We start from the raw sequence: 14,515 nt of genomic DNA, 5'->3' as shown, positions 1-14,515 counted from the left end.
CACAGAAGGGGTAGAAGTGAGTATAAACAGAAGGTTTAAATGCATGTGCACTCATTAATTGGACTCTTCCCACCCAATCCCCAACCCCCCCTACTACAATGAATGGTAATAAAAGTGGCTTATGCCGTGTTCTCACTGCGAGTGAGAAAGACACGGCTTTTACCTGGCATTAAAATACCGGGGACTGCCGCGCTGGACCCCCGTTCTCACTGCAAGGCAAATTCCCGGGTGAAGAAGTTCTACCCGGGAATTTGCCTTTAAACACAGGTTTTTCGGCAGTGTGAACGTGTCAACCCATGTCTGCATACCTGGATCTCAGACACGGGTAAAAAGAAGGGTTTTACCCATGTCTGAGATCCGGATATGCGACTCGTTCACACTGCCAAAAATCCGGTGTTAAAAGGCAAATTCCCGGGTCCACATGCTAGACCCGGGAATTTAGCTGCAGTGAGAACGGGGTATGACATACATGGTATCTTGGAATGCATGGGTGTTTATGTCATACCCCGTTCTCACTGCAGCCAAATTCCCGGGTGAAGAAGTTCTACCCGGGAATTTGCCTTTAAACACAGGTTTTTCGGCAGTGTGAACGTGTCAAACCGTGTCTGCATACCTGGATCTCAGACACTGGTAAAAAGAAGGGTTTTACCCATGTCTGAGATCCAGATATGCGACCCGTTCACACTGCCAAAAATCCTGTGTTAAAAGGCAAATTCCCGGGTCCACATGCTAGACCCGGGAATTTGGCTGCAGTGAGAACGGGGTATGACATAAACACCCATGCATTCCAAGATACCATGTATCATTAAGAGTTATAAGATGTTCCTCCCTTCACATAGGCAACAGAGATTTGCTATTTAACTTGCAAAACAAAAACACATTCCTGATATCTAAAGCAGTGTGCAGAATGATCAATAGCACCTGAGGAGTAATACTCTGCTGCCCTATTCCTCAATATCATTAACGATGCACACTCCAACGCATCATTAATGACGATTGGTGTCTGCAGAACATGCCGGTCAATTTGGCTATATAGTGTTTAGTAGGTCCCGGTGGCCGATATCGTTCGTACAGTACAGTTTACTATTTCGGCATCGGCCCGGTCTGCTAATGTGTATGCGGCTTTACCTGTGATAGCAGTTTCAGTTTTCTCCTTTAATCCTAAAACATACTAATAAATGAATTTGCTTCTGACTTAAAGGAACCTTTGTTTGTGTGTGGACATGTGATAGAGATTATAGGTTGTAAAGATTCATGTAGACAGGGGCTTGATAGAAATATGAAATGTTTGCAGTATATAAATATAATTTATGACAAAAATAATAAATAGTAGGATAAATATGGGCTCATCCCACAAATTGGTTGAACTTTAATGCATTTACTGAAGATCAACAGATCATCATGTATCTATGGCTAGTTCCTTATTCTTAAGACATTAAGGGTTTCCTGGTCTGTTAGGTCAACTAAAACTGATGACTCAGCTGTCCATTAGATAAAGAACATTGCCTTCCTCTCTGATAGGATCTTTACAGGGATAATTTATGGCTGTGTGACGCACACAGGAAAACAGGCTATTATATTTTACATATATGAATATACTTACTATAAGACTTTTGTGTATGTACTTTGCAAGGCACTGCAAGTCCCTTGTGGTGCCCTATACATAAAGTATTTATTGAAGAGGGATATATATTTTGCAATGTTTTTATTTTTTGGGCTAACTTTGGCCCTTATTCCGCTTGAGTCGGGGATGGCTGCGTGTTCGGAAGGCTGATGTATTGTGTTTGCGCATGTTCAGAGGCGCTTCTGCGCATGTGCGAATGCCGCGCATGTCTGAATACGGCGTGAATTCCGTACAGAAAACTATCAGTCAGAACAATCGGAACAGGGGACAGAGAGGGGCGTGAAGGGCTGTTTGGGCTCATTACCATATGTGTATGCCCTGCGTTTCATGGGCATTCCCATGTAAACGCCGGGCGTATGTATGGTAATCCGGCCGTGACGCACGTGTGGGGGGCGGACAGCTGACATAGCCGGATGCCAGCTGCCCGCCCATATCCCTGCTTTTGCACAGAGAAATGTCCGAGTGGTCTGGAGCACTCGTTGCTGTCTGACCGCTCAGTCCATCATTGGATGGTCGGTGACCATCGGAGGATTGAGGAGGTTCCCACAGATGGGGGAGTTGTTCACATGAAACATCCACTCGCGGTCCGTTCGCTCTGCGTCTTACCGCATTCGGATGGTGTGAGCGATCCGTACTGTAGATGGGGCTAAGAACACTCGGTAGCCGTCTGAAAATACGCATCTGTCAGTCAACTAGAATAAGGGCCTTTGTGTCTACTTTATGTTTGTACAGAGACACACACTGGAACTTATTCGTAGTTGCTTACACATTCGCAGCAGCCTATCGGTAAAATCAAGGAACATAAAAACTAAGGATTGGCATATGGCTACGCAGACTAGGCATAGTAGTGACTAGTAGTGCCATCTTTTTTTATATACAAACTCACAGCCTACAAGATACACCCCCCCCCCGCCCCCCCCGAACATGGCTATGACATGTCTGAATTTTTACTGTCAATACCTTCTCCACAAAATCCTCATTGTGAGCGAGATTGCATTGGCAGCTTGACGCATTCACCTTGCGATCTCAGCCAGTGCGCATGATAATCAATCCATTAAACGAACATCAATAAAGACCTTTATACCTGTGTATGTACTCCCACCAGAATGTATTCAGGTTTCTTTTTTTCTGCTTTCTTTCTTTTTTATTTTTTTTATTTTGTATTTAGAGACTTTTAACCTATTATGGCCCTCTTTAGTAATACGTATTCGGTAGAACAGGACATGGCAACGGTTTTCAATAGATTAAACGGTTTGTACTACACTTATTTCATATATCATGGGGGGGGGGGTTGCAAATATTTTATTGTATAATTTTCAGAAATACACAATACAAATGACAAAAGCTCAAACCGGATATCACATTAAATACAAATAATATTTTGTGTGGTTTTACACGCACTAAAAAAAAAACAATCTAAAAACACATCATTTATCACAATTTCCTTGAAGCAATATGGAGGTATAGTAGTGCTGACAGTGCTTTGGACACCGGAGGGCTCACGGAGCATGCAAGGGGGTCAAAAGGGGAAAGGGTTGGTGGTAGCCCTGTATATATTGGACAATGTTGCGATCCATGATGTATAGCAAGAATCATTGTATAATGTGCACCCCCAAATCCAATCATTTCATCTTTGTTTAATTGCGTGGTTGCATCATCTCATCTGGCATACAGCACATTAGATGGGGGTGATGCTGCAAATGACATAGTGTTGTTACATTATGCATGTTATGTTGCTTCATTGTATGGTCAATAGTCTAGTGTGGTGATATAATATATTGTTACATCACATTGCCGCCTCCTCTAGCATCTTCAAAACCTGTCTGCTGTAAGGGGGTGGACATTTTGTGAGGGCCATTTTTCATTAGCGGAGCGCCAGGGACGCAGCGGCAAGCGGAGAGGGGTAAAGCAGGTAGCGGTGCAGCGATAGCCCCCGGCACCCACACTTACTCAGCACCTCCCCACCACCACGGGGTCTGCGGGGCTATTGTTAGGCCACTGATAAATATTACATTTTTGTGCACAAGTGTTCACGATATTTGAATTTTCCATATATTTAATGGCGAGTGGTGCGTAGTGCATTAGAAAGGGGTAATTTTGTAGCAAATTACAAAAAAAAATGTATGTAGATGATGTATGGTGGCCATATAATACAGATGCAGACCTGTGAACACCAATAGACATGTTCATAAATATGCAAATGTATGTTTTGAATGTGAACCATTTTCATTAATGTTCACTTTGGCATTAGCTGTTTGGAGTTAGTGCTGAAAGATTTGTGGAAATGGCGCAAAAAACAAGTGACTCGGAGGATACCATACTAAGCATTGCAAAATACAATTGAGCAACAGGAGAAAACTATTCACAATATCACAGGAAAATGAGGTGACCACCTTACTGTAGTACTAGTCACTTCTGGCACCATAAATATTGAAAAATCCATAGTTTAGGCAATTGTAAAAAATGTATATTATCAGGAAATATCCTTATAGTCTATTGTAAATCATGCTTTCTTATCGTAAGAGATTTTAAAGTGCTCATTATTCAGGATTACAGCATTCATGTAAAAAATAAAATAATTTCCGCCAATATGTGAGTCACCCTATGAACAGAATTTTAAATTTACGTTACTCGATCCTGCCAGGTTTAGAGTTATACTAAATGGTAAGCCGGTGACCTTTGAAGACCCGCAAACGGCTAGATCTGAGCTTAAAATAGATACTCCTGACAATATGACTACACAGAGGTCACCCCTCGTAGTAATTGAAATTTGCTTTTGGTTTATAACTGTATGTTAGCATGTTCAGGCTTACCCTTCTTTCATACAACACGTGTGGGGCTGATCCTGTTAAAGAGTTCAGTTAAATGTATTCAGTACGAAATCCCGGCGGTCGAAATACAGATGCCGGAATCCCGAGCGCCGAAATACCTACAAGGGGGGGCTGTGGATCCCCCCCCCCTGCAGGCACGCTGCGTTCGCTACGCTCGGCACACTATTTTATTCTCCCCACCCATAGAGGGAGAAATTGAGGCAGTCGGGATTCCGGGCTCGGTATTCCGACCACCGGGATTTTGATTCCATCCGAGTTAAATATATTAATCATAGTTTGTGGTGTTATTTTGCATCTTATCTTCTATTATTCCGTCAGCCGTCATCCCAATCACTGGGTCTATAACTGCATCCCGCTTTACATTTATGTCAAGACCTCAGCCTTTATCATTATCAGAGCCGCCATTAGAATTGTCAAACCCCAGCATGAAGGGGAGTGTCACCATACCAGGTTGTGGTGGTTTGTTGCTGAAAGGAAGGGGCTATACCGCTGTAGCAGGCTGGGACAATCCCCCTTCCCTCTCCACTTCTATGCTATTTAGCCTTTATCTTTGACATTTTTTCTACCTTTCCCCAGAGTTTTCTTGGATGATCTGATGCAACATGTGTGCTAGACCAAAGTTTCCAAAATTCCTTCTTTACAGTCCAGGTTTTAAGGATAGCCATGCACATGTGACAATTAATTCCTCATATTGATTTAACCATCTCAGCCCAGAGCATGTATATCGCTAAAACCTGGATTGTAATGGTGGAGTTTGGGAAACTAGACTGTATATACCCATGTCATTTCTTGTTTAACCCTTTGAGTGCCAAGGGTGCTATCTGCTAAAAATGACAGCGCCGCTCACAGCGACTGTTCTTTTTTGGGGTGCAATATTAAACTAAATTTCAATTAATTGACTGCATTTGTATTAATTTATATTAAGAGTCCCTATGAGCGGCACCAACATTTTTAACAGATATTTTGAGGATCTCTTACAGCAACGTTGGAACTCAAAGGGTTAAAATCCTAAAAGGACTATGGTTAGAGGGCTTGGATGGATCCTCATAGCATATTTTAAAAGCTGGAAAAAAAAACAATTATCATAAATTAATGGTATAAATAAATCTTATTAGTCGTTTTTGTCTTTGCAATATATAATCAAACCCTATCCACTGGATAGTGAATTTGGACTACATAGATAATTGTATCTTTGTACTTTTCTGTCTGTTATCCATTTACAAAAAAAAATTGTAAAACTGCTTTGAAAATATTAGGTGTTTTTTTATCTTTGTGATTAGTGTGTGGTATGACAGTCACAGTATCTCAGGTTTTCCCATCATAGACAATGCCTGTCTCCAGAGGAGCGGACATATCTAATCATCACCCTCTTAAGTCTGCAGAATGACTTGATCTGTGAAAATGTTCTTGTTTCTTGTACAAGATCACACGCTTCGTTATTTTTTTTCTTTTCATTCTTTATATATTAGTAATCACTCTACCCCTGGTCTGTTTACCTGTATCCAGTCCCTATGCAATATGAGAGTGAGTTCCTGATGATACCTGAACAGGGCTGTTTGGTTACTAATCTGCCTGAGGTAGTGAACTGGTGTTGTTTTTAGGGTAGAGATGATGGGAACTACTTGCTGTTATAGTATCAATAGAATAAGGAGTCCGAATGAGGCCCATGGTCAGGGGTGGTAATTTGTACAGGTCTCTGATGAGCGAGCGATAGAAATATATGGTGTAGCGGTCAATCGTGTAATATTTCAGTGACTGTCACTAGATCTGAGCTCAAGTTACTTTTTGCTCACTGATGTAGCTGATAGTGTTTTTTGAAGCATTATCTGATGGCTGAATATTAGCAAATCAAAAACCTCATATTTATGTAAAGCTTAAGGGGCCCATACACTTACTGTATGTATGTGAGGTATCGCATGCCTCCCTCGAATGGCCACTAAGGAGTTGCCGGGCTCCTGGGTGGCAGGATCACATACGATGCATCATATGCGCTTCTTTTACATATGATGTATCGTATGTGATCTCAGCAAGAAGTACAGGACCTGAAGAATCCTTAGTACAGCCCTTGCGATCTCTCTGGTATGATCCAATGCGCACAGTCTATATGGGCACCTTTACACTGATCCCATTAATACTTTTTGGTCTTGTGTAATGCTTATAATGACAAAAATGTAATAGATTCCGGTACTTATGTAGTATCTGGGCGCCCGATTTTCTGATTGTATGCCTTACCTTAAGGCATACAATCAGATGCGATTCGAGCGATTTTCGGCAAAATCGCATCGAATCGCATGCAATGCGATTCAATGCGATTTTGCATAGGGTTCAATGTTAACAAGGTCCTGTTCATTTACCCACTATCCAAGTGGGCATGGAGTTGGATATAAACCTGTGTTGAGCATAGCGAGCCACCGAGCCCGAAGCGTGGCGAGCGAAAGCAGATTTTTTAAAAAGTATTCTGTGTCCCCTCGCGGGGCTCGCTACGCTACGCTCGCCACAGGTTTATATCCAACTCCATGCCCACTTGGATAGTGGGGAAAGGAAAAGGACCCCTTTTTCCCATTGAATTCTATGTTAAAATGGACTCCGACCATTTTAACATTGAATCCTATGGAAAAATCGGGACCATCGCATCGCATACGATTTGGTCGCATGCGATGCGATGTGCCCGATCCGACCCGATTTCTAAATCGGGCGCCCAGATACTACATAAGTACCTAGATTCCTTATTGGCAAAATAGAAATGTCTCTGATATTTTGCAACAGTATTTAAAATGGCAACTTTTTTTAAAGGCAAACGCTATATTTTTTAAATCAGCAAGATTCTGGTCATTCTTTGATGTTTTATAGAGGAAATCATTCAAAAAGCATTAACAACTTTGTTTTGCCATTTAAATTATTGCCCCTTTAAAACATTGTGTAGACTCGCTGAAATGCTTGCAAGTATAGGTCCTTTACTTTTCCCCCCTTTAATAATGTTAAATCCTCTCCTTTTCTTCGTGAGAATAAAACTAGTGTAGGGATACGAACCACTCCTGGAAATGAATTCCGAGTTATTTGGGAGAACATTACATGACGTAAAGGGTTCTGAGAAAAGAGACCGTTGCAGTGGAATATGAAAAGTACATAGTGTTACTGAGGTGTATCCTGATGTTTATGTACCTCATAAATGCCACATTTACACCGAAGTGTCAGAAGCGTCTTGTTGTTTCAGCACTGACAGACACTGCTAGCTTTCTGCCTTGTGTATTACCCAGTAGATAAACATCACATACATGCTGAAGCACGTAGCATCATATTGGACAGTACGGATGGTGTAATGGTTAGCATTACTGCCTCACAGCACTGAGGTCATGGGTTCGATTCCCACCATGGCCCTAACTGTGCAGAGTTTGTAATATTCTCCCTATACTTGCGTGGGTTTCCTCCGGTTACTCCGGTTTCCTGCCACATTCCAAAAACATACTGGTAGGCTAATTGGCTCCCAACAAATTAACCCTAGAATGTCTGTGTGTGCGTGTACATGTACATGTGGTAGGGGAAATAGATTGTAAGCTCCACTGGAGCAGGGACTGATGTGAATGTTCAGATATTCTCTGTAAAGTGCTGCGGAATATGTATGCGCTATATACGAAACCTTTAATAAATAAATAATATATCAGGTATGTGTATCTCCTGTCGCTTGTGTAGATCATTGGTTTATTTCATTATAAATCCTATCAGGAGTGAAGCTGACATTTGCTCTAAAATGTAATTTTGGATTTATAATTGCCACATAAACAGTTATGTTTATTTTTGCTGTCCAGATATTCTCACACGACATTTGTGGTGACCTATCTAATGGAGTTTTATTACCTGCTGAAGTTGTTAGAGTAACATGTAAAGGCAGCTGCCGCTACATCCCTGTACTCTACGGCCATAAGTTAATGTAGTTCTCTATTACAGCAAGTCTGGCCAACCTGTGGCTCTCCAGCTGTTGTGGAACTTTGAGTCTCAGCACGCCCTGCCACCGTTTTGCTATTAGGGAATGACAAAATGGTGACAAGGCTGGAGAGCCACTTTTTACTATTACAGTATATATTCTGAACGTTTTAAGATTAAGGGCCGGATGCACTAAGCTTCAAAAAGTGATAAAATGGAGAGTGATAAACAGCCAGCCATTCAGCTCCTACTGTAACTATCATGTCACAGGCTGTGTTTAAAAAATGTCAGGCAGGAGCTGATTGGTTTGGTGATTGTTCATCACTCCATTTTATCAATATTTGGGCTGGATGTACTAAGGGGAAAATGCGGTTAAACCCCCGTTTTAACGCATTTTCCTATGTACTATAACCCGGCCGCACCGATTTTGCCGGCCATGGTATATCCTATAGAAGCCCATGGCCTTTTCGCCGCCTCGCCGCAACCCTGCCGCCTCGACGACCCCCCCCCATTTCCCCATCCCTTGGGCTTACCTTCTTGCATGTCCTCCTGGACCCTGGAAGGTAAGCCCTTCCTCCCCCTAGCAACGCAGCCGGACGTCCTTCCGGCTGCAGTAGGGGGGGAGGTGGCGCCGGGGACAGCCTGCTTAGCTGTCCCCGGCGTGAAGGCAGTTCAGCCGGAAGGGAGAAGACGGAGACCCCTCGCACACCACAGTACAGGTATCGTGGGGGGTCCCGTTACCGCACCGCAATGCCAGCTGCATATGTTAGTACTTATGCACTGGCATTGCGCCGAATGGGCAGCGATGTATATTAATACATCCCGCCCTTTGAACCTTAGTGCATCTGGCCCCCTGCCTGAAAATGTTTAACTTTCAGCACCCATAATTGTTTTTACTTTAAAAGTAGACATTTCTAATCTAAGTCTTGCCGCTGATCTGTAATGATGTATAATGATCTCTTGGGTGTTGTATTATCTGCTGATCATGTCAATCCAGATAAAGCACTCTGCAAAGCAGAGAGCTGAAGCACTAGACCAGAGGAAGACCGCAATCTGTGCTTTGCACATAATGCTCTTTACCGCACCTACTGTAGAGCCTGATCCAGATGTGTATTTGGTTATTTGGAAGCAGCAGCAATAGCACTAATATTGTAATGCAGAAATAGGGGTTATATTTCCCCTTCTTGCATTAATGAGATGGGCTGTGTATCACCTGCAACACCATCAGCTGTCTTCTCCCCCAAATGTCGCATCCAGTCCCCCTCTAGGCAGCAGGATTGCATGCGATACTTCATGCCATGTATCGCATGCGATCCCCTTCCCTCGCTGCCAGGAGGGGGGTCAACCAAGAGATCTTAAGGATACACTTATCCTATTTGGGCCGATTTTTCCTGATTCTGATGGATCAGGCTAAGATTGGATGTGTTTGACACCTCATCCAACCCGATGTACGGTTCTGTGCGCATCGGGACAGACCCTACAGATTGAACCTGCTGCAGGTTCTATGTTGGATCGGACCTATCAGCGGCAAGGTACTTGTTTAGTTTTACGGAGGCCGATATATCGGCCGATTCGATCCAATGCGATTTTTTACCTGTTCACAACCCCACTATCCACTACGCATGGAGTTGATTTTATATAGTGTGGCGAGCACAGTAATCCGCGTCCCCTCGCGGGGCTCGCCACGCTTCGGGCTCGCTGCGCTCGCCACACTATATAAAATCAACTCCATGCGTAGTGGATAGTGGGGTTATAAACAGGTAAATAATCGGATCGCATCGGATCGGCCGATATCTCATCCGAAATATCGACCGCCGTGGAACTAAACAAATACCACATTTTTAGCACCCGCGATGTAACTGGTCTGATTCTGCGGTGTGTGCCAGCGGTACCTTTCAGTGGGGGGGGGGGGGGGTGTTGAGCTGCAGCGGGCAGTGATCAGAGAGACAAGCTCTCTCAGCCAATCAGAGGCCTGCTAGACATTTGACACTTTTTTTTTTTAAATTCTAGTACCTGGCGTGCCAGTCCCATTTATCACCACCCGCTGCAGCTCCCCGCACCTGCCGCTTGCCCCACTGCTCCACACCGCCAGCTGCAGCTGCTCACCCGCTGCCTGTCCCACTGCTCCACACTGCCCGCTGCAGCTCCCGGTTACATGTGATAAATCGCATGTGATTTATCACATGTAAAATGGCACATCAGGTGCCAAATCGAGCTGCCGGCCGGCTCACAGGAGAATTGGGTCCGACTTGTCGTTAGGCCAAGTCGGTGTTATGTATGGGGGCCCTTACATGCCGCAATTATGATCTCCGGCTCTGATCTGTTGTGCACGGGACTGTGCATCGGAACCGATGTCACACACGTGCTATTTGGGCCAATTTCACCCAATTTTTTGGGCCCGAATGTTGGCTTGCAGAAGTGCTGTGTATGACGTAATTTGGTAACTACAAATTGCCCTTATTCCACATATAAAAAGGGCAATTTAAAGGTTTATTAATTAAATGTCGCCCTTATGGTGTCAAAATAATGACTGTTGACGTGACTATCGACAAAGCATCAGCAGAAACACAAAGCTGCAACTTGATAAGCAAATGGCAAATGGTTTTAAAGGCAGTAACAAAGAATACATGGTAATGACTTTGCTGGTGTTACTGTCATTTACTTAAAACTTTATTAATGTATGCTTGCCGGGGTAATGCGGTTCTGCGTTTAGTTGTCTGACACTTTGGGGCACTTTTGGGTTTGGGGCATTAAATGGTGAGGATGCTTTAACATCTCCCCGTCTGTACAAGGGGGGAGTGGAGGAGAGAGAGGCTGCGCATGCGCGGTGCTCGGCAGCTGAGACACGGGACAGCAGGAGCCCGGCTATGCTATCAGTCAGACTCAGTCCATCAGTGTGAGCGTGTGCGACAGGGAGCCGGTGCTCGGGGTGGCATGCTACCGCAGCTGCAGAGCCACCCGGCAGCCCCTGTACCGCACATATAACGCAGGCTCACGGCACTTTGCTGAAAGTTTGTTGCGGTCAGTCCGGGGATGTGCTCGGCGTTGTGAGAGCCTATGTGCCGGTGCGCTGAGTGCAGAGCGGGCAGCCCGGCGGGACAGCAGCTCCCCATGACACTCAGCACGCTCTCCGGGGCCAGGCAGGCGGGCAGCAGCGGCGGCGGGGGGCACTGGTGTGTGTGCTGCGGGGGGAGGATGATCCCTCACTTCTCGGAGAACGCCGTAATCTCACAGAACACCATCAACCAGATGTAAGTATACATGCTGCAGCTCCATACTGTATGTATCCATGCTATACTCCTGCTCTCCCCCCACCTGCAGCTCCACACAGGCTGCTATACTCCTGCTCTGCCCCCACCTGCAGCTCCATACAGGCTGCTATACCCAGGGTCTGCACTACTGCACCCTATAAAACAAGTTTAGTGATTTATGTATTTCTATTGTATAGTGTCCCACAGGAGCTGGAGTACTATTATACACCCAGGCTAGTGTGTGATGGTTACAGACAATCTGTTCCTGTAATGTTATGTAGGGAGATGGGGTGCCATTTAGGCATCCTTGTATACAGTGTAGTGTCTCTAGCTTGCTGATCTCTCAATGTAATGTCCTATCACAGGGCGCTTGTCCCAGAGGCACATAGTTTCATACACAAGACAATGGTTCTTCAAGGCCTCCATGCCCACATCAGGGATTCTTGCCATAGGCTCCTATTGATGCAAAATGTTACTGAATGACTTTATTTGTTTCACACTTGCATACAGCTGAGATCTTGTACAATAAAGAAAGGGCTGTTTCACACAGTACGGTTCCTGCCGCACGGTGAAATCCCGTACGGTCAGGGAGCCGCGCCGCACTCAGAATTTTATAATGGCAGGGATGGCCACAGCCCGGCAGCCGTCCCTTCCAGTTGCGGGATCCGGCTGCAGCCGTGTGGCCGGGCCGTGGCCGTCCCGTGTGAATGGACACAATAGTGTCCATTCACAACTAATGTGTGCGGCATGGCTCCCTGGCCGTGCGGGATTTCACCGTGCGGCAGGAACCGTACTGTGTGAAACAGCCCAAAGGCTTGCATGGATTGGAATCTAAAAGGGCCAGAGAATATATGTACCAGTGTGTGTATATGTATACTGTGTGTGTGTGTGTGTGTGTGTGTGTGTGTGTTTGTGTGCAAAGCTTGTGCACACTACCCCCTAATATACAACCCGCAAACTCCAGTTTATATTCTTCTAGTTCTCAGAAATGTTTAGAGTAGTTTTGCATAGTCTGTGTTGGCAATACTACTCCTGGTGTTAAGTACTTATTGCTCATTCATTTGTTTGTATTTGTGGAGCAGTGACTTTAGTGTATGTGGTCTTCAGAGCTGTTACATGTTGTAACTAAAAATACTCCAATGTTTTCTATCCATCCTCCATGTAGTTAATGTATCCATAGCTCTGAGTATTCTAATCTACATATTTGGATTTCCAAATTGTGATATTCTGATGCGCTTCTGGCATCCTGTTCTGAAAACAGGATGTGCTGCTGAACTATACTCAAGTTGACAAAGTACAAGGAAAAATACAATTTCTGCACTCATTACATAGTCCTCTAAAAGAAATTACTGCTCTTGAATGTATACATGGCAATTATTGTAAATTGGTGTTTATAAGTGTAGTTTATCTGTTAATTAGTTGACACACAGGTTTTTAGATTATTATTTTTTTTCAACTAGTTCACCTGTGGTGATAAGAGATCATAACCTGCCCAAGACTTGTTTTGCAAGCAAGATTGTTTAAACACAATTTCTTGCTTTATGCTTATAATCCTATTTAGTAGATGGCTTCGCAGTTAGAATTTATTGGACTTCTTAATACAGGCACCATTATTTTAAATGTGATCCTTTAATTTGTCTGTTTGCTAAATATAGTTCCGTGTCTTACTGAGCCGTTTAGCTTCCTTGTGAACCCAGGTCTCACCCCAGCAATAACATCACTCACAGGACTTGACCTTTTGTCAGGACAGTCTACTCTAGTGAGTTTGCAGAGTTTTATAGTACTGCTGCTCTTATCTTCCTCTAACTTCCTGTTTATATGCAAGGGCTGAATTCTTTTGTGGAGTATTTCATTGTCTTATTAGATAATTTTGCAGCAGCAGACTTCCTCTGTGGCGAGATATTTGACACATTCACAGGACAAAAAGAGTACTTTTGAATCTGGTAACACTAAGCATTAAACTATGTTTGATCAAACTACCTGTTGGAAGAGTTCAACTAAATGTGTGTACATGTTTTCATTAAAGTTTATTTTCTTTGAATGCCACTCTTTCATCTAAGTGGCATTATGTATGTATAATTGTACAAACCACGGGTTCCTATGTGGAATAAGCCCTACTTAGAAGTTGCATGCCTATTAGGTTTTCCTTTTGTCTTGTGTCTTAAGCAAGTGAAGCATAGCATATATACAGCTGATATTGCTTTCAAGGTTTAAGTGGAACGTTTATAGAAATTATTGGTTGGTACAGATTAACTAATATTCTAGCGTTCCATCTATTAGCCATACTCTACATCCTGTTAACCCTCTTTGTAGAAACCTCATTACTGTCAGAAGGTATATTTGTTGATTTCAGCAGGAATCTTAATCGAAAAAAGATTATTGAATATGAAACTTGAATTGAAGGCTGTTGGTAATAGTGAATATACCCAAGCGTAGGCCTTTATCCTTGTGAAAAGGAAAGACAACACAAACAAGGGCTGTTTGCTCTTTACCTTGTCCTGCATTCAGTATCCAAGTAACACCTGCTGTTAATCTTTGTTTGGCCTTGGCTTTGAATGGGATAGGCTCCGAGGTGGCAACCTACTGGTCATTGTAGCATAACTCTCTGGTTCTTGGTACTTGAAATTATAGGTTATGTCTATTTTGAAGGTCACAAGAACATTCTGCCCCGTCTTTGAATGTGTCCTTTTAAATGGAACATGGAATTGCTGTAACGAGTAGTGCTATCGTTTTTGCAATCACATTCTTAAACTTGTTTTTTTTGTTTTTTGCTACAGAAATGTTTAATTAGCCAACCTGTGTTCTGTACTCTGGCCACTGGGGTCAGTATTCCAAGATAAAAGTACTAGGAAAATATAATGCTGACATTAATTGGGTCTTTTGGTTTA

General features: G+C 43.5%; 1 protein-coding gene across 6 annotated transcripts in view; it reads left to right on the top strand.

Annotated features, from left to right (window-relative positions):
• The window catches only part of SSH2 (slingshot protein phosphatase 2), a 204,748-nt gene that overhangs the window by 145,530 nt on the left and 44,703 nt on the right, over nt 1-14,515 (top strand). The window contains exon 1 of one of the 6 annotated variants that reach the window (XM_083172297.1): nt 11,239-11,627. The exons of 4 other annotated variants lie outside the window; for them this stretch is intronic. In XM_083172297.1, coding sequence (XP_083028423.1) covers nt 11,434-11,627 — 194 coding nt within the window. In that variant the 5' untranslated portion in view covers nt 11,239-11,433. Of the gene's footprint in view, nt 1-11,238; nt 11,628-14,515 lie in introns of those variants that run through there. One more of the 6 variants, XM_083172296.1, reaches the window with a different exon arrangement.

The sequence above is a fragment of the Crinia signifera genome, chromosome 2 (genome assembly GCF_055691185.1).
Source record: "Crinia signifera chromosome 2, ASM5569118v1, whole genome shotgun sequence".
NCBI lineage: Eukaryota > Metazoa > Chordata > Amphibia > Anura > Myobatrachidae > Crinia > Crinia signifera.
The sequence above is the reverse complement of the archived record's forward strand: the minus strand, read 5'-3'. Positions and strand labels throughout refer to the sequence as shown.